This window comes from Rousettus aegyptiacus, unplaced genomic scaffold (assembly GCF_014176215.1).
Source record: "Rousettus aegyptiacus isolate mRouAeg1 unplaced genomic scaffold, mRouAeg1.p scaffold_m13_p_8, whole genome shotgun sequence".
NCBI classification, from domain to species: Eukaryota; Metazoa; Chordata; class Mammalia; order Chiroptera; family Pteropodidae; genus Rousettus; species Rousettus aegyptiacus.
Genome location: NW_023416311.1, coordinates 20785568 through 20801447, shown reverse-complemented (window position 1 = coordinate 20801447; position 15880 = coordinate 20785568). Strand labels below are relative to the sequence as shown.

At 39.2% G+C, this 15880-nt stretch overlaps 2 protein-coding genes across 2 annotated transcripts; both read left to right on the top strand.

The window, feature by feature from the left end:
- Positions 1-910: 910 nt before the first annotated feature.
- Positions 911-2798, top strand: NUPR2 (nuclear protein 2, transcriptional regulator). Its single transcript, XM_016138549.2, has 2 exons — positions 911-1247; positions 1589-2798. Exon 1 carries the CDS (start codon positions 945-947, stop codon positions 1239-1241), a length of 297 nt encoding a protein of 98 aa, XP_015994035.2. The 5' UTR covers positions 911-944; the 3' UTR covers positions 1242-1247; positions 1589-2798.
- Positions 2799-11361: 8563 nt separating this feature from the next.
- On the top strand, positions 11362-15404 carry CHCHD2 (coiled-coil-helix-coiled-coil-helix domain containing 2). Its single transcript, XM_016138548.2, has 4 exons — positions 11362-11517; positions 13094-13340; positions 14123-14279; positions 15108-15404. Exons 1-4 carry the CDS (start codon positions 11468-11470, stop codon positions 15116-15118), a joined length of 465 nt encoding a protein of 154 aa, XP_015994034.2. The 5' UTR covers positions 11362-11467; the 3' UTR covers positions 15119-15404.
- The last annotated feature ends 476 nt before the right edge of the window (positions 15405-15880 follow it).

Sequence of the window (15880 nt, the reverse complement as noted above, 5' to 3'; positions counted from 1 at the left end):
GCTGCAAAATCTTCTCCAGGCCTCCATTTGACCAGCTCCAGTTGCTTATCAGAGCAGGATAGGAAGGAGAGTTTACATGCTAACCTGTGCAGGAAAAGAGTTCCCAAACTTAATTCCTTTGTTCCACTGGACTCCCCTCCAGGTGTCCTGAGAAACAAGCCAAGGCCAAAAAGACAAGATAGATGGCCTTGGCTGCCCCTCCCCTCCAGGATGCCACCTTCTCCCAGGGGCTTTGGAATTTCTCTCTCTTACTCAGTCCTCTCCCTATAATAATCCTTGCCTATACTGAAATGGCAAGGCCTTTGTGACAGCAGTCCCTCAACTTATCAGGGTGCAGGCTCTCCAATAAATTGCTTTCCTTTGACCAAACTCTTGTCCCTGGGTGTATTGGCTTACCAGCAGCAAGCGTCTGGACCTAAGTTCTTAACACTACAAGCCCAAAATGTATTTCCTTTCAGTCTTTTGTAGACAGATGTTTCTAAAATACGTTCCTGGGATACTAAAGGCATTTCTTCCGAAGCTAATTTTGCACTTTACATCATGAGTATTTTCTCATGTCATCAACCTATCAAAACGTTTATTGCTGATAAAAGTCGTCTGGAGGAATGCACAGCCCAATTTCTTTAAGCAGTCCCTCACTGTTGGACACTTGGATAGTTTCTCATTTTCGATGGACATAAACAAAGTGCTCGGCTGGATTTTGCCAATTGCTCCTCTAAGCCCGGTGTACAGAGGTACTGGCCGAAGAAAGGAGCTCCTAGCCGGGATCTGGAGCTCAGAGCGCTCACGCTAGGACTCCCGCTTTGTGACATCAGGACTAGGCCCGCCCCTCTGGCGGAGCCAATCGCAGCGCGAGGCGAGACCATCCAGGAAGCGCGCGCCCGCGCCCGCGCCCGCCCGGGGGCGGGCAAGCAGGCGGCCAGGCAGCCAGGCAGCCAGGCGTCATGGATCGGGCTGCTCCCAGCGCGCGGGCTCAGACCCAGCCGCCGCTACCTGAGGCCTGGCCTCGGGTGAACTCTGAGGAGGAGCTTTACGATTGCCTGGATTACTACTACCTGCGCGATTTCCCGGCCTGCGGTGCCGGGCACAGCAAGGGTCGATCGCGGCGCGAGCGGGAACTGCGCACCAACTGGCCGGTGCCTGGTGGCCACGAGCGCAAGATCACGCAGAAGCTCCTCAACGGCCAGCGTAAACGTCGCCAGCGCCAGCTGCAGCCCCCGCCGCGCACTCGCCTCGCCTGAGCGCCGGTGCGTACGGGCGGCAGCTAGTCAGGGCCCAGGGAAGCGCCCTGAGTTCGGCGGGCTACCCCGGCCACCGCTCGCGTCGCCTCCCTGCAACTCGACCGGGACACAGTCGTCCCCTTCTGAGGCGGTCACACGTTAGCGAGTCATAGCTGGACCCCCTTAGCCGTCAGCTTTTCTCCTAACTGCAGTTGGAATGGTGGAAAACTCTACCTTTTGGAATTTTGTAATTGGGTAGAAGGGCTAGGAAACATCTTTTTTAAAAATACAAGTGAGGGATTTACTTCCAGTGCTTATGTCGGACTAAAGAAAATAATTGATTTTTGTTTTTGTCTAATTTTCTACAGGATACCTGAAGGACCTGACAAAAGTATTTTCTCTGACTCCAGCTTAACTGTGGTCCTAAGGGGGAGAGAATCCATGTTGGTCAACAATTTCTTTTCGACATTGCTTAAGTTTCCTGTTTTAGTATCTTTTCCTTACTGATTGTTAATTAAGTAACATCCAAGTGGGTATGCCTTTTTAGGATTTTTAATTAAAAGAGCAGCAAGAATGGCATTTTAACTTCTGGGTTTTTTTTTTTTTTTTTTTTTTTTAGTTATCATGGTATCTCGTTTCTAGTCCACAAATATTTGAGTTCTGTGTAAAGAAGAGATCACAAAAATGAATGAGGGGAGAACAAAGGTAGGCGTTTATACAAGATTTTAACTCAGGTGTCAGATACTACTATGCAGTTTTAATATTTGTTTGCCAGAATAAGAGTATTTTAAATTGTAATAGTGTGTTGAACCTAGCTGCTGTGTTCTCTGCACTGTTGATTACACAACAATCCTTTGAGGTGGAGGCTGTTAACATCCATTTTATAAAGGAGATTCTTGAGACTCAGAGTTCACATAACTTTCCAGAGGCCACACACCTGGTTAGAAAGAAGACCAGCATAACCTACTAAAAAGCATTCACTCCAGTATTGCGGTTTCCCTCAACTGTAGACAATGTTCCGTGATGCACAACCATCCACAAACCCCAGGTCCAAGGACAAGAGTTAAGTTGTAGTTTAAAAATTATACAGAATATGGCAGGATAGCTTTCCCTAGAATGCCTTCTGTCAGGCCTGTGCCCACTGTTGAGTCCTTGGTTAGGAGAGAAGGATGGTGTACTGTAAGGAGCACCCTGAATTGTAATCCTAGCTATGACTGTGCATCACTCTGGCAGAAAACAAAATTCTGTGTGGTAACTGTTTTCAAGTTCCAGCAAGCTCAGGCTTCTCATTTGTAAAATGGGAATGATATTGGATTACTTCGCCAAACTATGGTTATAGATAAAATATATAAAACATGACACAGTTAAGGGTTTGGCATATAATAGGTGCTCAATAAATGATAACTTTTTAAAAGTTTACCCTCCTTTAGTCAAGGTGTCTTAAATTATTTCACTTCATTAATTTTTAAAAAATATCTCCAACATCCAGGCAGTGTGGTATGGTAGGAGTCCTGGCTTGGAAGTCAAACAGCTGTACTGACTTGGACAAGCTGCTTTAACTCTCTAAGCATCTCTTTTCTTACTTAGAAAATGGGGATAATATGGTACCTATTTCAAGAGTTCTCATGAGGCATAAATGAAATGCATGTAAAGCTCCTGCTGTCTGGTATATAATAGGCACTCAGAGAGTTAATGATATTTCCACTGCCACTGTCTTAGCTTTCAGGACTTTTTTCTTTACCCCTAGTATCCCTTTGCTATGTCTCAGACACCATATCTAGATTAGTCTAACTGAAGACCATTTTAATCATATAAAATCCTCACTGACAAACCTTATAGGATAAAAAGCCCTGGTTCCTGATATTGTACTGGAAATCTTTCGGATTTTCTGAAATTTTGACCCACAACTCCAAACACACTGTGGTTTTTTTGTTTTTGTTTTTGTTTTTAACACTATGGTTCTTGACATAGGTTTTCTGTCCTCTAAACTCACCACAATTCTGCTTCATTTAAATCCGTGCTGTCCTATTTAGCATGTCCTTTTCTCCCTTTACAATTTGAATCCTGAAACTAATTCCACTTAAGTGCCACTTTCTTCCCGAAACCCTCATCCACATTGAATGTCCATTCCTTTGAAACCTTATAGAACTTCATATAAATACTTTAATTGTTCATACAGTATTTTGTGTTTTTAGGGGAACAATTTAAAAAATTCATTATTTTTTGTCTGATACGTACAAGGAACTGTATATAAGTATGTATGAGGTATCAAAAAAAGAAAACCAAAAAAACCTACATTTAGAATGTAAGAATCTTAATTTCTCAAACATCAGTTCCCATGCAATTCCTCTTGTAAAGTACAGCATACTTAGTCAGACAAAAGCCATATTAAAGTAACACACTACAATGTGTTCTAACTAGATTTTGCTCATTTCAGTTACTAGAACTTTTATAATTGAAATATAGTAACTGTAGAAATTGTGCATTAGTTATTTATTGCTATGTAATAACTCCAAAACCTAGTGGTTTACAACACCACTTATCTCAGTTTATGTAGGTTAAGAATTGGAAGTGATTTTACTGGGTGGTTCTAGCTCAGGGTCTCATAAGGTTGCAATCATGCTGTTGGCTGAGACTAGTCATTGGAAGGCTGCTTCCAAGAAGGCTTACTCACATGGCTGCTGGCAGAAGACCTCACTTCCTTACCACATGAGACTCTACATTAGGTTGCTTGAGTGTCCTCATGAGGTGACAGCTGCCTTCCCAGAGTGAGTGATGTGAAAGAGTGAGCAAGGAGGAAGCCAAAGTACTTTTTGTGACCTAATCTCGAAGTTGCACACCATCACTTCTGCTTTTTTCTGTCCATTCAAAATGAGTCATTAAATCTAGCCCACACTCAAGAGGAGAGAAATCAGGCTCCTCCTTTTGAAAGGTGTGTCAATTTGTAGATACATTTTAGACCACCATGGTATGTTTAATTATAAGTATTTTCATTATAGAAAAATTGGGAAATATGGACAAGCAAAAAAGAAGAAATGGCTACCCAATGGATAACATCACTCCTTGAGTGTATATAATATAATGCCAGGCTTTAAAATACATAAATTTTCTCAAAACATAAACATACTATATACTATTTTGTAAACTGCTCTTTCATTTATTGTAAAGATAACTTTCATGTCAAATATTCTTTCATAACATTTGAAATGGCTCATAGCATCTTTATGTATGTATCATTTAATTTATATTGTAGGACACAAGTTATTTACAGGTTTTTTTCTTTTCTTATAGCTAATTTCTTTCCACATACATGGCTGTTTCTTAAATTCCTAAACGTGGAATTTCTGGAACAGGATTTGCACAATTTTAAAACGTATTTTCTACTGCCTAATTTGATTAGAATTTTTACTGCAGTCATCAAGAGTTCATTTAGCCAAATGTCCATGTCAAATATCTGAAATAATGCCTGTAAGAGTTTTTTGTTCAAATTTTGGTCACTGCATGTGAATTTATTGAGAATGACCGAAATCACTATGGAATGAATTGTTACATAAATTTTGCTAAAGAGTGAACTTAAGTACATCTCTCTGGCAAAATACAAATGTGTAGCAGAATTCTGGTATTTTTCAATTCCCGCTTTTTTTTTTTGTTACTAGTTTTAATTTTCACATGTTCTTAATTTGTTTATTTGAATACTGAGAATATATTGTTTCAAAATCCAAAAGATAGAAATGTTATCAGTAAAAGTCCTACCCCTGTGCCACAGCCACCCAGTCTTACTGCTTTGAAGGCAAGCCATGTTACCAGCTGCAGATATTTTATGGATATGCAATATGGTCTTTTCTATTTTACACAATTAATAGTACACTATACTCAGTTCTGCCCCCCTCCCCACTTTTTTCCCCTGACAGTTTATCTTGGAAATCATATCCATACATAAAGAAGCTTCTTTATTTTTTTTTTACAGGCACATATTGTGTGAATGTGCCATAATTTTTTTTTAAACATTCTACTGACAGGAATTTAAGTTGTTTCCAATCTTTTACTATCACAAAATAACCTTGTACAAACATAATATTCTCTTCAATTTAGGAATTAATGCCAAGTAAGATTAAAATGGGCTCTGTTCTGGTCTGGATGCCCATCGGTTTTGATTGTCCAGGTTTCTCTCTCTAAGCTCATGTGAATGGGTGTCCTTCATAAAGTTCCTTTTCTCTGTCTCTGCTTAAGAATTACTCAAAGGCAAGTACAAAGTCTTTATCATTTATAAAGCTTTCATTTCTTTAAGACGTACTGTGAAAATAAAACCTTTTCCCCAAAATTTTTACATTATTTACCCCTCGGTTCCACAACTTCTCCTGTTCGTGGAAAGCGTGTATTAAAATCTGCTACTTCTAGTGGAAGGGGGAAATCTCTGATGGAGTTCAAAGCAAAAATGGAGGTTCCACTTCTATGGTCTGTCCTTCGTAAATCCCATCCCATCCCAAAGGACGTTTCCATGAAGCCTCCAATGAAATGCCACTAGTCAACTTATCCCCTACTGCAGAGACTCTAAAATGTTACTGTTAAATGCATTTCACAAATCCTCCTCCTGCGGCAGCAGTAGCTGCAGGACTTAACAGCAGCAACTTGAGGCTGCAGCTGGGAAAGCCCCCTCAGGTGGTCCTCAGTTGAAGGCGGGGGGGCTCAGTGCCCCAAAGGGGCTGCCCCTCCAAGAACAGTGGCAGTAAGAGGACGTGTGTGTGCCTTGCATGGTCCACCTGGAGAGAGCAGTGGGGACCGAGACCGGCACCACCTCCTCGTCTTCCCTCTAGGGAAACAGGAAAACTAGAACTAGCAAGAATGTGAGTGACATCTGGATTCAGATCAAAAGATTGTTCATTTCCCTATTGCTTCATTCCTGGAAACTGCACTATAACTGTCTAATTAAGAATAGCAGAGTTGGAGGTTTGGAGAAACAAGGTAGAGTGAGAGACACCCCCAGATCTCACACCTTAAAACAACAAGCTGAACATATAAAACTCAACAACGACAAAAGAACACCCAAAACACCTAGGAGCATGGGATCTGCGCAAATCAGAACCCCGAGTGTCGAGCGGTGGACTGGAGAAATGAAGCTGCCGCTTGCAGCTTCCAGAGCTCCCTGTAGGAGGAAGGAGAGAGGAGAAGGTGCAGCGAGTTCCCTGAACAGCCCTGCCTCAGAGAGTTGTGAGTTCCACGCAGCTGAAGGCAGGGCCCAGTCATCAGGGCAGAAAACGGAAAAGCAGGATGGCAGGGAAACAACAGCTGAATTTTACTGCTGTGGTTGCAAAACAGGCTGAGCTGCAGCCATCAACCCCCTCCTCTCATACCTTCTGAGACCTAACACTGCAGAGCCCCAGAGGAATCTGAACAATGCTACCAAAACTGTCGCTAACACTGACAGGGACTGAGACTGAGGGAAGCAAGTGTGATTAAACATCTATAAGGAAAAAAAAAAGGCATTATTAAGACTTTATATAAAGGAGGGATTCAAGAGGCTTAAATGCCACCTCTTTTCAGTCATCATTGTCTCACTTTGTCCCTATGTATGCTGAATGTTCATTACTATCATGCTATAGCAATTCTCTTATTATTTAAGCTTATAATGCTCTGTTCTTTGTAAGGGTTGCACTCCTCTGCCTCTATCAGCCTGACAGTCACCTTACTCCTAATTATATATATTTTTTGTCACTTCGTTTTAGGTAGCTGACCCCTTTCATTTATATATACATGTTTACATATATAACTAATCTTTATATATTCGTAATGCTAACCTCATACCAAGATCAGAACAGAAGTATATAATGTAAAACAAAAAGAAACAGGGCAAAAAACAATTATGGTAGGGGACCTAAATACCCCACTGTTGGATATGGACAGATCATCCAAGCAGAAAATCAATAAAGAAATAACATCCTTAAATGACACATTAGACTAACTGGACATAATTGACATTTACAGAGCCCTTCATCCCCAAACAGCTGCTTATACATTCTTCTCTAGTGCACATGGAATATTCTCAAGAATTGACCATACTGGGACACAGAGACAACCTCAACAAATATAAGAAGTTTGAAATCATACCAACCACATTTTCTGATCATAATGCTTTGAAACTAGAGGCCAACTATAAAAAGGAAGCAGGAAGAACCACAAATACATGGAGATTAAACAACATGCTACTGAAGAATAACTGGGTCAGAGAAGAAATTAAGAGATAAAGAGATACATAGAAACGAGTGATGATGACAGTACAACATATCAAAACTTTTGGGACATGGCAAAAGTGGTCATAAGAGGAAAGTTCATATCATTATAGGCCAACCTCCAAAACCAAGAATGAGCCCAACCTAAATCTTCATCGTAAAAAACTAGAAAAGGAAGAATAAATGAAGCCTAAAGTCAGCAGAAGGAAAGAAATAATCAAAATCAGAGCAGAAATAAATGAAATTAAAAAAAATAGAAAAAATAACTGCAAAAAGGGCTGGTTCTTTGAGAAGGTTAATAAAATCGACAAACTCCTGGCTAGACTCACTAAAGAAAAAAGAGAAAGGACACAAACAAAATCAGGGATGGAAGAAGGGAAATTACGACTGACATCACAGAAATACAAAGGATCATGCAATAATACTATGAAAAAGTATATAATAACAAATTTAATACCCTAGAAAAATGGACCAGTACTTAGAAAAAATACAGTCTTCCTAGACTGAGTCAAGAAGAACTAGAAAATCTAAATAGACCAATCAGCAGTATGGAAATTGAAACAGTCATCAAATACCTACCAAAAAGTAAAAGTCCAGGACCAGATGGCTTCACCAGTCAATTCTACCAGACATTCAAAGAAGGTTGAATACCTATTCTCCTCAAACTCTTCCAATAAATTGAAGAGGGGGCGATACTTCCCAATTCATTTGATGAGGCCAATATTTCTCTGATACCAAAACCTGGTAAAGACAACACCAAAAAAACTACAGACCAATATCTTTCATGAACACAGATGCAAAAATCCTAAATAAGATACTAGCGAACTAATACAGCAACATATTAAAAAGATTATACACCACAATCAAATGGGCTTAATCCCAGAGGCACAGGGATGGTTCGACATACTCAAATCAATCAATGTGATACAGCACATAAAGAAATTTAAAAATAAGAATCATATGATCATATCAATAGATGCAGAAAAAGTCTTCGACAAGATACAGCATCCATTTATGATCAAAAACACTTAACAAAATCGGTAATAGAAGGAAAGTACCTTAACATAAATAAGGTCATCTATGACAAACCCTCTGCCAACATTGTACTTAATGGTGAAAAACTAAAATCCTTCCCTCTAAGATCAGGAATAAAGCAAGACTCTCCACTATCGCCACTGCTATTCAATATAACATTGGAGGTCCTAGCGAGTGTAATCAGGCAAGAGAAAGTTATAAAAGGCATCCAAATAGGAAATGAAGAAGTCTGTCGCTATTTGCAGATGATATGATTCTCTATACAGAAAACCCTAAAGACTCCACAAGAACACTACTAGTAACAATAAGCAAATACAGTAAAGTTTCTGGCTACAAAATCAAAGTTCAAAAATCTATAGCATTCCTACACTCTAATAATGAAGTGTCAGAAAAAGAAGTGGAAAAAAAATTCCTTTTGCAATTGCAACGGAAGGAATAAAATACCTAGGAATAAATTAATGAAACATGTGAGGGACCTATATAATAAAAGTACAGGACCCTATTAAAATAAATTGAAGAAGTTACAAAGAAATAGAAAGTTATTCTGTGTTCTTAGAAGAATAAACATAGTTAAAATGACATATTACCTAAAGCGTTTACAGATTTAATGCAATCCTCATCAAAATCTCATCAACAATTTTTAAAGAAATAGAACGAAAAATCATCAGCTTTGTATGGAAGCACAAAAGACCCCAAATTGCCAAAGTTATCCTGAGAAAAAAGAATGAGGCTGGAGGCATCACTCTGCCTAACTTGAAATTACACTATATAGTGACAATAATCACACACCAAAATTAACTCAAAATGGATTAAGGACCTGAATATAAAACCTGAAATAATATAATGCATAGAAGAAAACATAGGAACTATACTCATAGACCTTGGACTTAAAGAGGATTTTATGAATTTGATCTCAATGGCAAGGGAAGTAAAAGCAAAAATAAACGAATGGGACTGCTCAGCAAAAGAAGCCATCAACAAGGTAAAGAAAGAGACAACCATCCGAATGGGAAAATATATTTGCAAGCAATGCATCCAATATATATTCAAAATATACAAAGAACTCACATGACTCAATAAAACAAATGATCCAATCAAAGAAATAAATGATCCAATCAAAAAATGGGCAGAGGACTTGAACTGACACTTCTCCCTAGAGGAGATACAAATGGCCAACAAACATATGAAAAGATGCTCAACATCGCTATTAGGGAAATGCAAATCAAAACCACAATGAGATACCATCTGATGCCTGTTAGAATAGCTATAATCGACTGGAGAAGTCATAGCAAATGTTGGAGAGGATGCAGAGAAATATACTGCTGGTGGGACTGCAAATTGGTACAGCCAGTATGGAAAACAGTATGGAGGTTCATCAGAAAGCTAAGAATTGATCTACCACATGATCCAGCAATCTCTCTACTGGGTATTTACCCTGAAGACTTGAAAACCCATGTCCAAAAAGATATTTTCACACTGATGTTCATTGCAGCAGTATTTACGGTGGCCAGGACATGGAAGCAACCATGTCTATGATAGATGACTGGCTAAAGAAGCTGTGGTACGTATATATAATGGAATATTACTCAGCTACAAGGAGAGATGAAATACTGGAAATACTGCCATTTGCAACAACATGGATGAACCTTGAGATAATCATGCTAAGTGAAATAAGCCAGACAAAAAAAGTTGGAAATCACATGATATCACATGTATGTGGAATATAAACCTGAAAGCAACAAATGAACAGAACAAACAGAGACTCGTGGACATGGACAATAGACTAGTGGTTACCAGAGGGTAAGGGGTAGAGGAGTAAAGGGGAGGTAGATAGGGTAAAGGGGGTCAAATATGTGGTGATAGAAATCTAACTAAAATCTAATTTAGCTAAAAGTTACTGGATTTCGTTAACCAATGTCGCTATAAAAATAAATTTTACAAAAAGATAGAAAATTATAAAAATTTTTAAAGAAATAAATGCATTTTATACCTATTGCTAATGCACGGATGGGAGACCATAGCAATTGATGTTCTTTCTGCCTAGAACTGTTTCTTAACCATTGATAAACACATGGATTGCTTCCCCTCAAGGACTGTTCAAAGTGTTGTACACTGCCTGTTCAAAGTGTTGTACTCTTTAACCTAACTGGAATCTCTCTTACTCTGCTGTTGCTTCATTTCGCCAGCACCTGACTTATATATGTGTGTTGTGTCACCTCTGAATTTAAACTACAGGAAGGTGTAGTCTTATTTGGTGCTTTATCTCTGGAACCTAACTAGATCATTCAGAACATTTTTAAGAGTCAGTGAATTAATACTGTCCCAATTATAGGCACAATTTCAGTAATATACATGAAATGGGGGATGAATGTGTACAATAACAATGTAAGGCACTATTACTGTCTGAATTTAACTTATTGACTGGATTCAGACTAGAGAAACACAGAACCAACTTAGTTCTTTTAATTCCTGCCTCAAGTTCACAATTTTCATCAGTTCATATCAAGCGCCCACACTGCCTCAAAAAAATATTTATCCAAATAACTTAATGTTGAGCAAGGTTAACTAACTCGACCAAAGTCCAGTGGTAGTCACGTCAGAGATTTGAATATCAAGGTTGTATTTGACCTACCATGTTAATACAAATCTTTGAAGGAAGCAAACTGCTAGCGTTTCTGACTCATGCCTTCTCAGACGACAAGGTTTGCCTGACAATCACAGGCACTTCCGGTTTTCTGAACAGCCGCAGCGCCCAGCTCCTGACGCCAACTGCGCACAACGATACACTACCATGACGCCTTGCTATTCCAGTGACCTTCAGGGCCGGAGGAGACGTTGGCGAACGGAAGGCCCCTGACTGTGTGCTGATTGGTCGCGCGCTGAGGCCAGCCCCGCCTCCTGTCTTCCTCTCTCTAGCTCAGCAGAAGTCGCCGGGGTCTTCTTCGAGTCTAACGCTTGTAGACGCAGAGCCGCTGTGCAGTTGCGATGCCGCGTGGAAGCCGAAGCCGCACCTCCCGCATGGCCCCGCCGTCCAGGTGAGGCCACTACAAGGTTTGGGGCCCTACCGGCGCTGTTAGTCGGAGAAGGCCGCGCTAGATCGAGGCACGGCGAGGCGGAGGCAGGCGTAGGCCGCGGACTAGGTCATCCGAAGGCGGATATGGCGCCTACCCGTCCCCGCCTGTCACAAGATGGTTGTAAATAGGCTTTCGTTAGATTTCCTTTAGTGGCAAACTTTCTAATTTCGAATGGCCATAAATTATTTCTTAAAATAGCTCATAGCTCGTTTTAATTTAAAACAGGCAAGTTGTAAAAAGAAATGGACATTTGTAAGTGTAAACCGGTTGAAATATCATAAGTAGCAAAGAAAAAATGTAGAAGAAAGGTAATATAATCGGGGAAATGACCGAATTTCAATTCAGTGAATCTGAGCACCTATCATGAGCAATGAGCCTTCCATGGGCTCGGCCTAGTATGGGACTCAGTCACTAAGGCCTTCACGTGTACATGACGTTTTCTCGTTCATAAAATATTTTTTATGTGCCAATTACACTTCATGATAACTCTAAAGATTAATGTTATTCCTAATTTACAGAAATAAGGAAACTGGAGACTCAGGATAAGTGACTTTTCCAAGGTCATACCTCCACTAAGTAGGAAAGCCAGATCTCAGACCCTGGTTTTCCGAAGACTACCAATTGAGGACATTTAGCATGGACCACATGGCTTCTCTGAGTGGATTATGTTCAGTGTGCTAGGTGTATAAGGAAGGGGTTCACTTATTGAAAGAAACTTATACTCAAAGAATGTGAAACCATATTTTTATAATGTTATGCTAGATGCCATCTAATAGGAAGTGAAGTCATAAACTCTTGACCTGGCTTTATTTGAGGGAAGAACACCCAAGGAAACAAATCTAAAAAATGGGCAGAGGGAGCATAATGTATGTGAAAATTTTTAAAGCAGCACAAGACATATTAGTGAAAGTGTTGAAAGCATCCAAATTTCCTACAGATAGGAAATATTTGAAATTAATTTTGGTATAATAGTTCGGACAAGTTACTTCTAGTTACTGGGCTTCAGTGTTCTAATCTGTAAAATGAAGGAATTGAACTAGATTATTTCCCCAGATGACTATCTGCAAGTCTTCATTTAAGATGTTACTAGCTCAGGGAGACTTCCTTTGACTATCCTAAAATTGTGATATCCCACAACATTCACTCTCTTTCCCAATATTTTTTCCTTCACACTTAATACCATGTGATGAATTCTGTAAGGATATTTTAAACTCTTAATATTTTATAATTTTGGAAAAGTACTGAAATAACTTCTTTAAAGATACTGTGGGCTATGTGAATACATGGAAATGATTTTTTAAAAAGCAGGAAAATAGTTTATACTTGGTGATTACAACCTTAACAAAAGGTTAAAATAAAATAGCTCAGGGAATTGTGTTTTGTAAAGTTTTCTTGTATGTATATAGTATTTGTGTTTAATGATTTAAAATGAAAATCCCGTATATTATTTTTTTTATACGGGGTTTTTTTTAAGTTGACAATTTCCAAACCTGATTGGAAGTGGGAACTTCATATTCTTTGTTCTTTTCTTTTACAGCCGGGCACCTCAGATGAGAGCTGCGCCCAGACCAGCGCCAACAACTCAGCTGCCAGCAGCAGCTCCACCATCTGCTGTTGGCTCACCTGCTGCTGTACCCCGGCAGCCAGGTCTGATGGCCCAGATGGCAACTACTGCAGCTGGTGTAGCTGTGGGCTCTGCTGTTGGCCACACGCTAGGTCATGCCATCACTGGGGGTTTCAGTGGAAGTAACAATGAGCCCTCAAGGCCTGATATCACTTACCAGGTAAGATTTGGGGCAGGGTTTCCCTTTAGTGGAGTATTTTATGAGAAAACCTAATATTTGTAAGTGCCTTATATATGTAAGAACTGTCTGTAATTTTAGAATCCACAATGTTGTTGACAGAAAATGTTTTTGATTGTTAAAAGTCACATTTAGCAATTGAGTTAGTGCTTTAGACATGCGTCAGCAAGTACTATACAAATTATATATCTTCTCAAGTTGTAGAATTATAGTAGCTCATATAGTAGCTGATTCACTATAAAACAGCCATTTCCCCCTTATTTTAAATATTTTTTCTTGATTTCCCTTAACTAATTCAGTCTCAACCTTAGTTAAATATTCAAAAAATCTCTTTAATAGCTTTTTGCTCTCTGATCTCTTACCTAATATTTGCCACTGCCCCTCTTTCTGAGGTGTGTGAATTTTCTCCTTTAATGAGTGTGGGTGTGTATTCTGTTGTATTTCTGGTGTACTTGAAACTCTCATCCATGTATTTTTCTATAATAATCCCATTTTATCTTCCATGAAATTTCACTGAACCACTGGTCTATAAATGTCCAGATAACCATTTCACTTAATTTGCATCTTTATTCTTGAATCTTTCTGATTACAACTGGAATTTTTTTTAAGCTTATTTTCTACCTTGAAAAATTTTCACTTTCTATATTATTGAAACTTTAATTTGCATCAGGGTTTAGTTCCTCAGTTAACCTCAAAGACAATGGACAAGTATAAATCTCATTTCCTTTCTAAACGGTCCTGAACATTATGTTATGTCTTTGCAGGAGCCACAGGGAACCCAGCCGGCATACCAGCAGCAGCAGCAGTTTGGCCCATGCCACTATGAGATGAAACAGTTTTTGGAGTGTGCCCAGAACCAGGGTGACCTTAAGCTTTGTGAGGGTTTCAGCGAGGTGCTGAAACAATGCAGATTTGCAAATGGTAGGTGATATGTCAATCCATGATTGAATTCGCATGTTGTTGATTCATTTAATGATGCTCCTGGACCCTATAGAACTTAGGGAATCTGTATTTAATAAATTAAACTGAAAAGTTAGAGGAGATTTTGTTAAAATTACTCTAAAAATAATCGAACTTCTAACAAGGAACTGGTCCAGAGGTATCTTAATCTTTTACCAGTTCCGAATCTAATTCTTCCTTAAACAAGTACAGATTAGTGTGCCAGATCTTTGTGTGGTTAACTGCATGTTAGTGATCTAGACTTTTAAAGTTATGAATACAAAATTCTATTTTCACCAAAGTCCAGGAATTCATGTAGATTCCCATATGTTATTGGTATTCTATGTGCCTCATTTGGGAGAGACAAGATTTTGGTGCTCTGGAATGTTAACTTGTTTTTAACATAATTTCTGTCAACCTAAGAATTCACAATCTATTAAAATGCTTATTTTCATTTTCCCACCTTCATTTTGGTAGGACATAGGGGAGAAGTTAATCCTTTCAGGTGGTTGAACTGTGAAAGGGAAGTCTGAGTTTCAGAATTCTTTGATGAAGCTACATCTAGTACCAAAGTGACTGTGTTTCTGCTTCAGGACTCTGTCCCTCGAAGCACATGTGCCCTGCCTTTTCTCAGTTGCGGCAAGTTCAGAGCTGAAGTTTTGTTGGTCACAGGATGCCTTCAATAATTTATAAAAAAAAAAAAAACTAATAACCCTGGGCCTTTTTCCCCTCTTTTCATAGCTGGTAAGTTTTCTCTCTTGTTAAGATTATACAGGAAGTGCTCTATTAAAGTACCTTTTTTGTTTGCAGGATTAGCCTAATCAAGAAGTTCAAACCGAAGACATGGAAAATCATCTCTCACGACCAAGTTAATTTAGTATAAAAATATAATTGATAGTGAAAGTATGAAGTATAAAACCACCAGTTAAACCTCTCTAATATTAATAGCTTCCTTACCTCAGAATTGCAGTGGAAGAGAGTGTTCGTACTATATAGTTCATTAAGATGGTATTGAGTTTGGGGTTGGGCAGATGTTTGTGTGGGCTCCTTAAACCACGTTTTGTGATGTTTGTGAATCAATTAGAATAAAGTGATTTTCTTCCAAAATGATGTCTGATAAATATAAGGTCATAATTAAATATGGTATGTGCATGCTGAACATATGCATTTTGCAGAAGAACACAATCATTATGTCTTTAAGTTTATCTAGTTTATAGTCTATAGCATCTACCCAGAGCATCTGGTAGAACTCCCTGAGGAACTTATGTAGAGAAATAGTCATGTAAAGAGGAGCTCACTAGCAAATATGCTGCTCACTAAAAAGGTTTCAGATACTACAGGCCTTTGGAGTCAATGTTCAACAAACTGAGTAGTACCAGGAAATTGTTTAAAATAAGTAAAATGGGGGGTGGTTCCATAGAGTAGTGGTTAGCATGTCTGCTTTACATGCAGAAGGTCCTGGGTTCAAGCCCCAGTGGAGCCATGGTCCATACTCCTGGTGTGCCAGGCCCTGAGTGTGTGCCAAGAGCACGTGGGAAGAGACGCCTTGCCTTCAGAGATCCAGGTCTTAAGGGGGCTTAAGG

Bases quoted from the DNA above. Each gene is read 5' to 3' on its own strand.
- NUPR2 (XM_016138549.2), top strand. From the start codon at position 945: ATGGATCGGGCTGCTCCCAGCGCGCGGGCTCAGACCCAGCCGCCGCTA.
- CHCHD2 (XM_016138548.2), top strand. From the start codon at position 11,468: ATGCCGCGTGGAAGCCGAAGCCGCACCTCCCGCATGGCCCCGCCGTCC. The intron at 11,518-13,093 runs GTGAGGCCACTA...TTTCTTTTACAG, and splicing joins CGCATGGCCCCGCCGTCCAG to CCGGGCACCTCAGATGAGAG. The intron at 13,341-14,122 runs GTAAGATTTGGG...ATGTCTTTGCAG, and splicing joins GGCCTGATATCACTTACCAG to GAGCCACAGGGAACCCAGCC.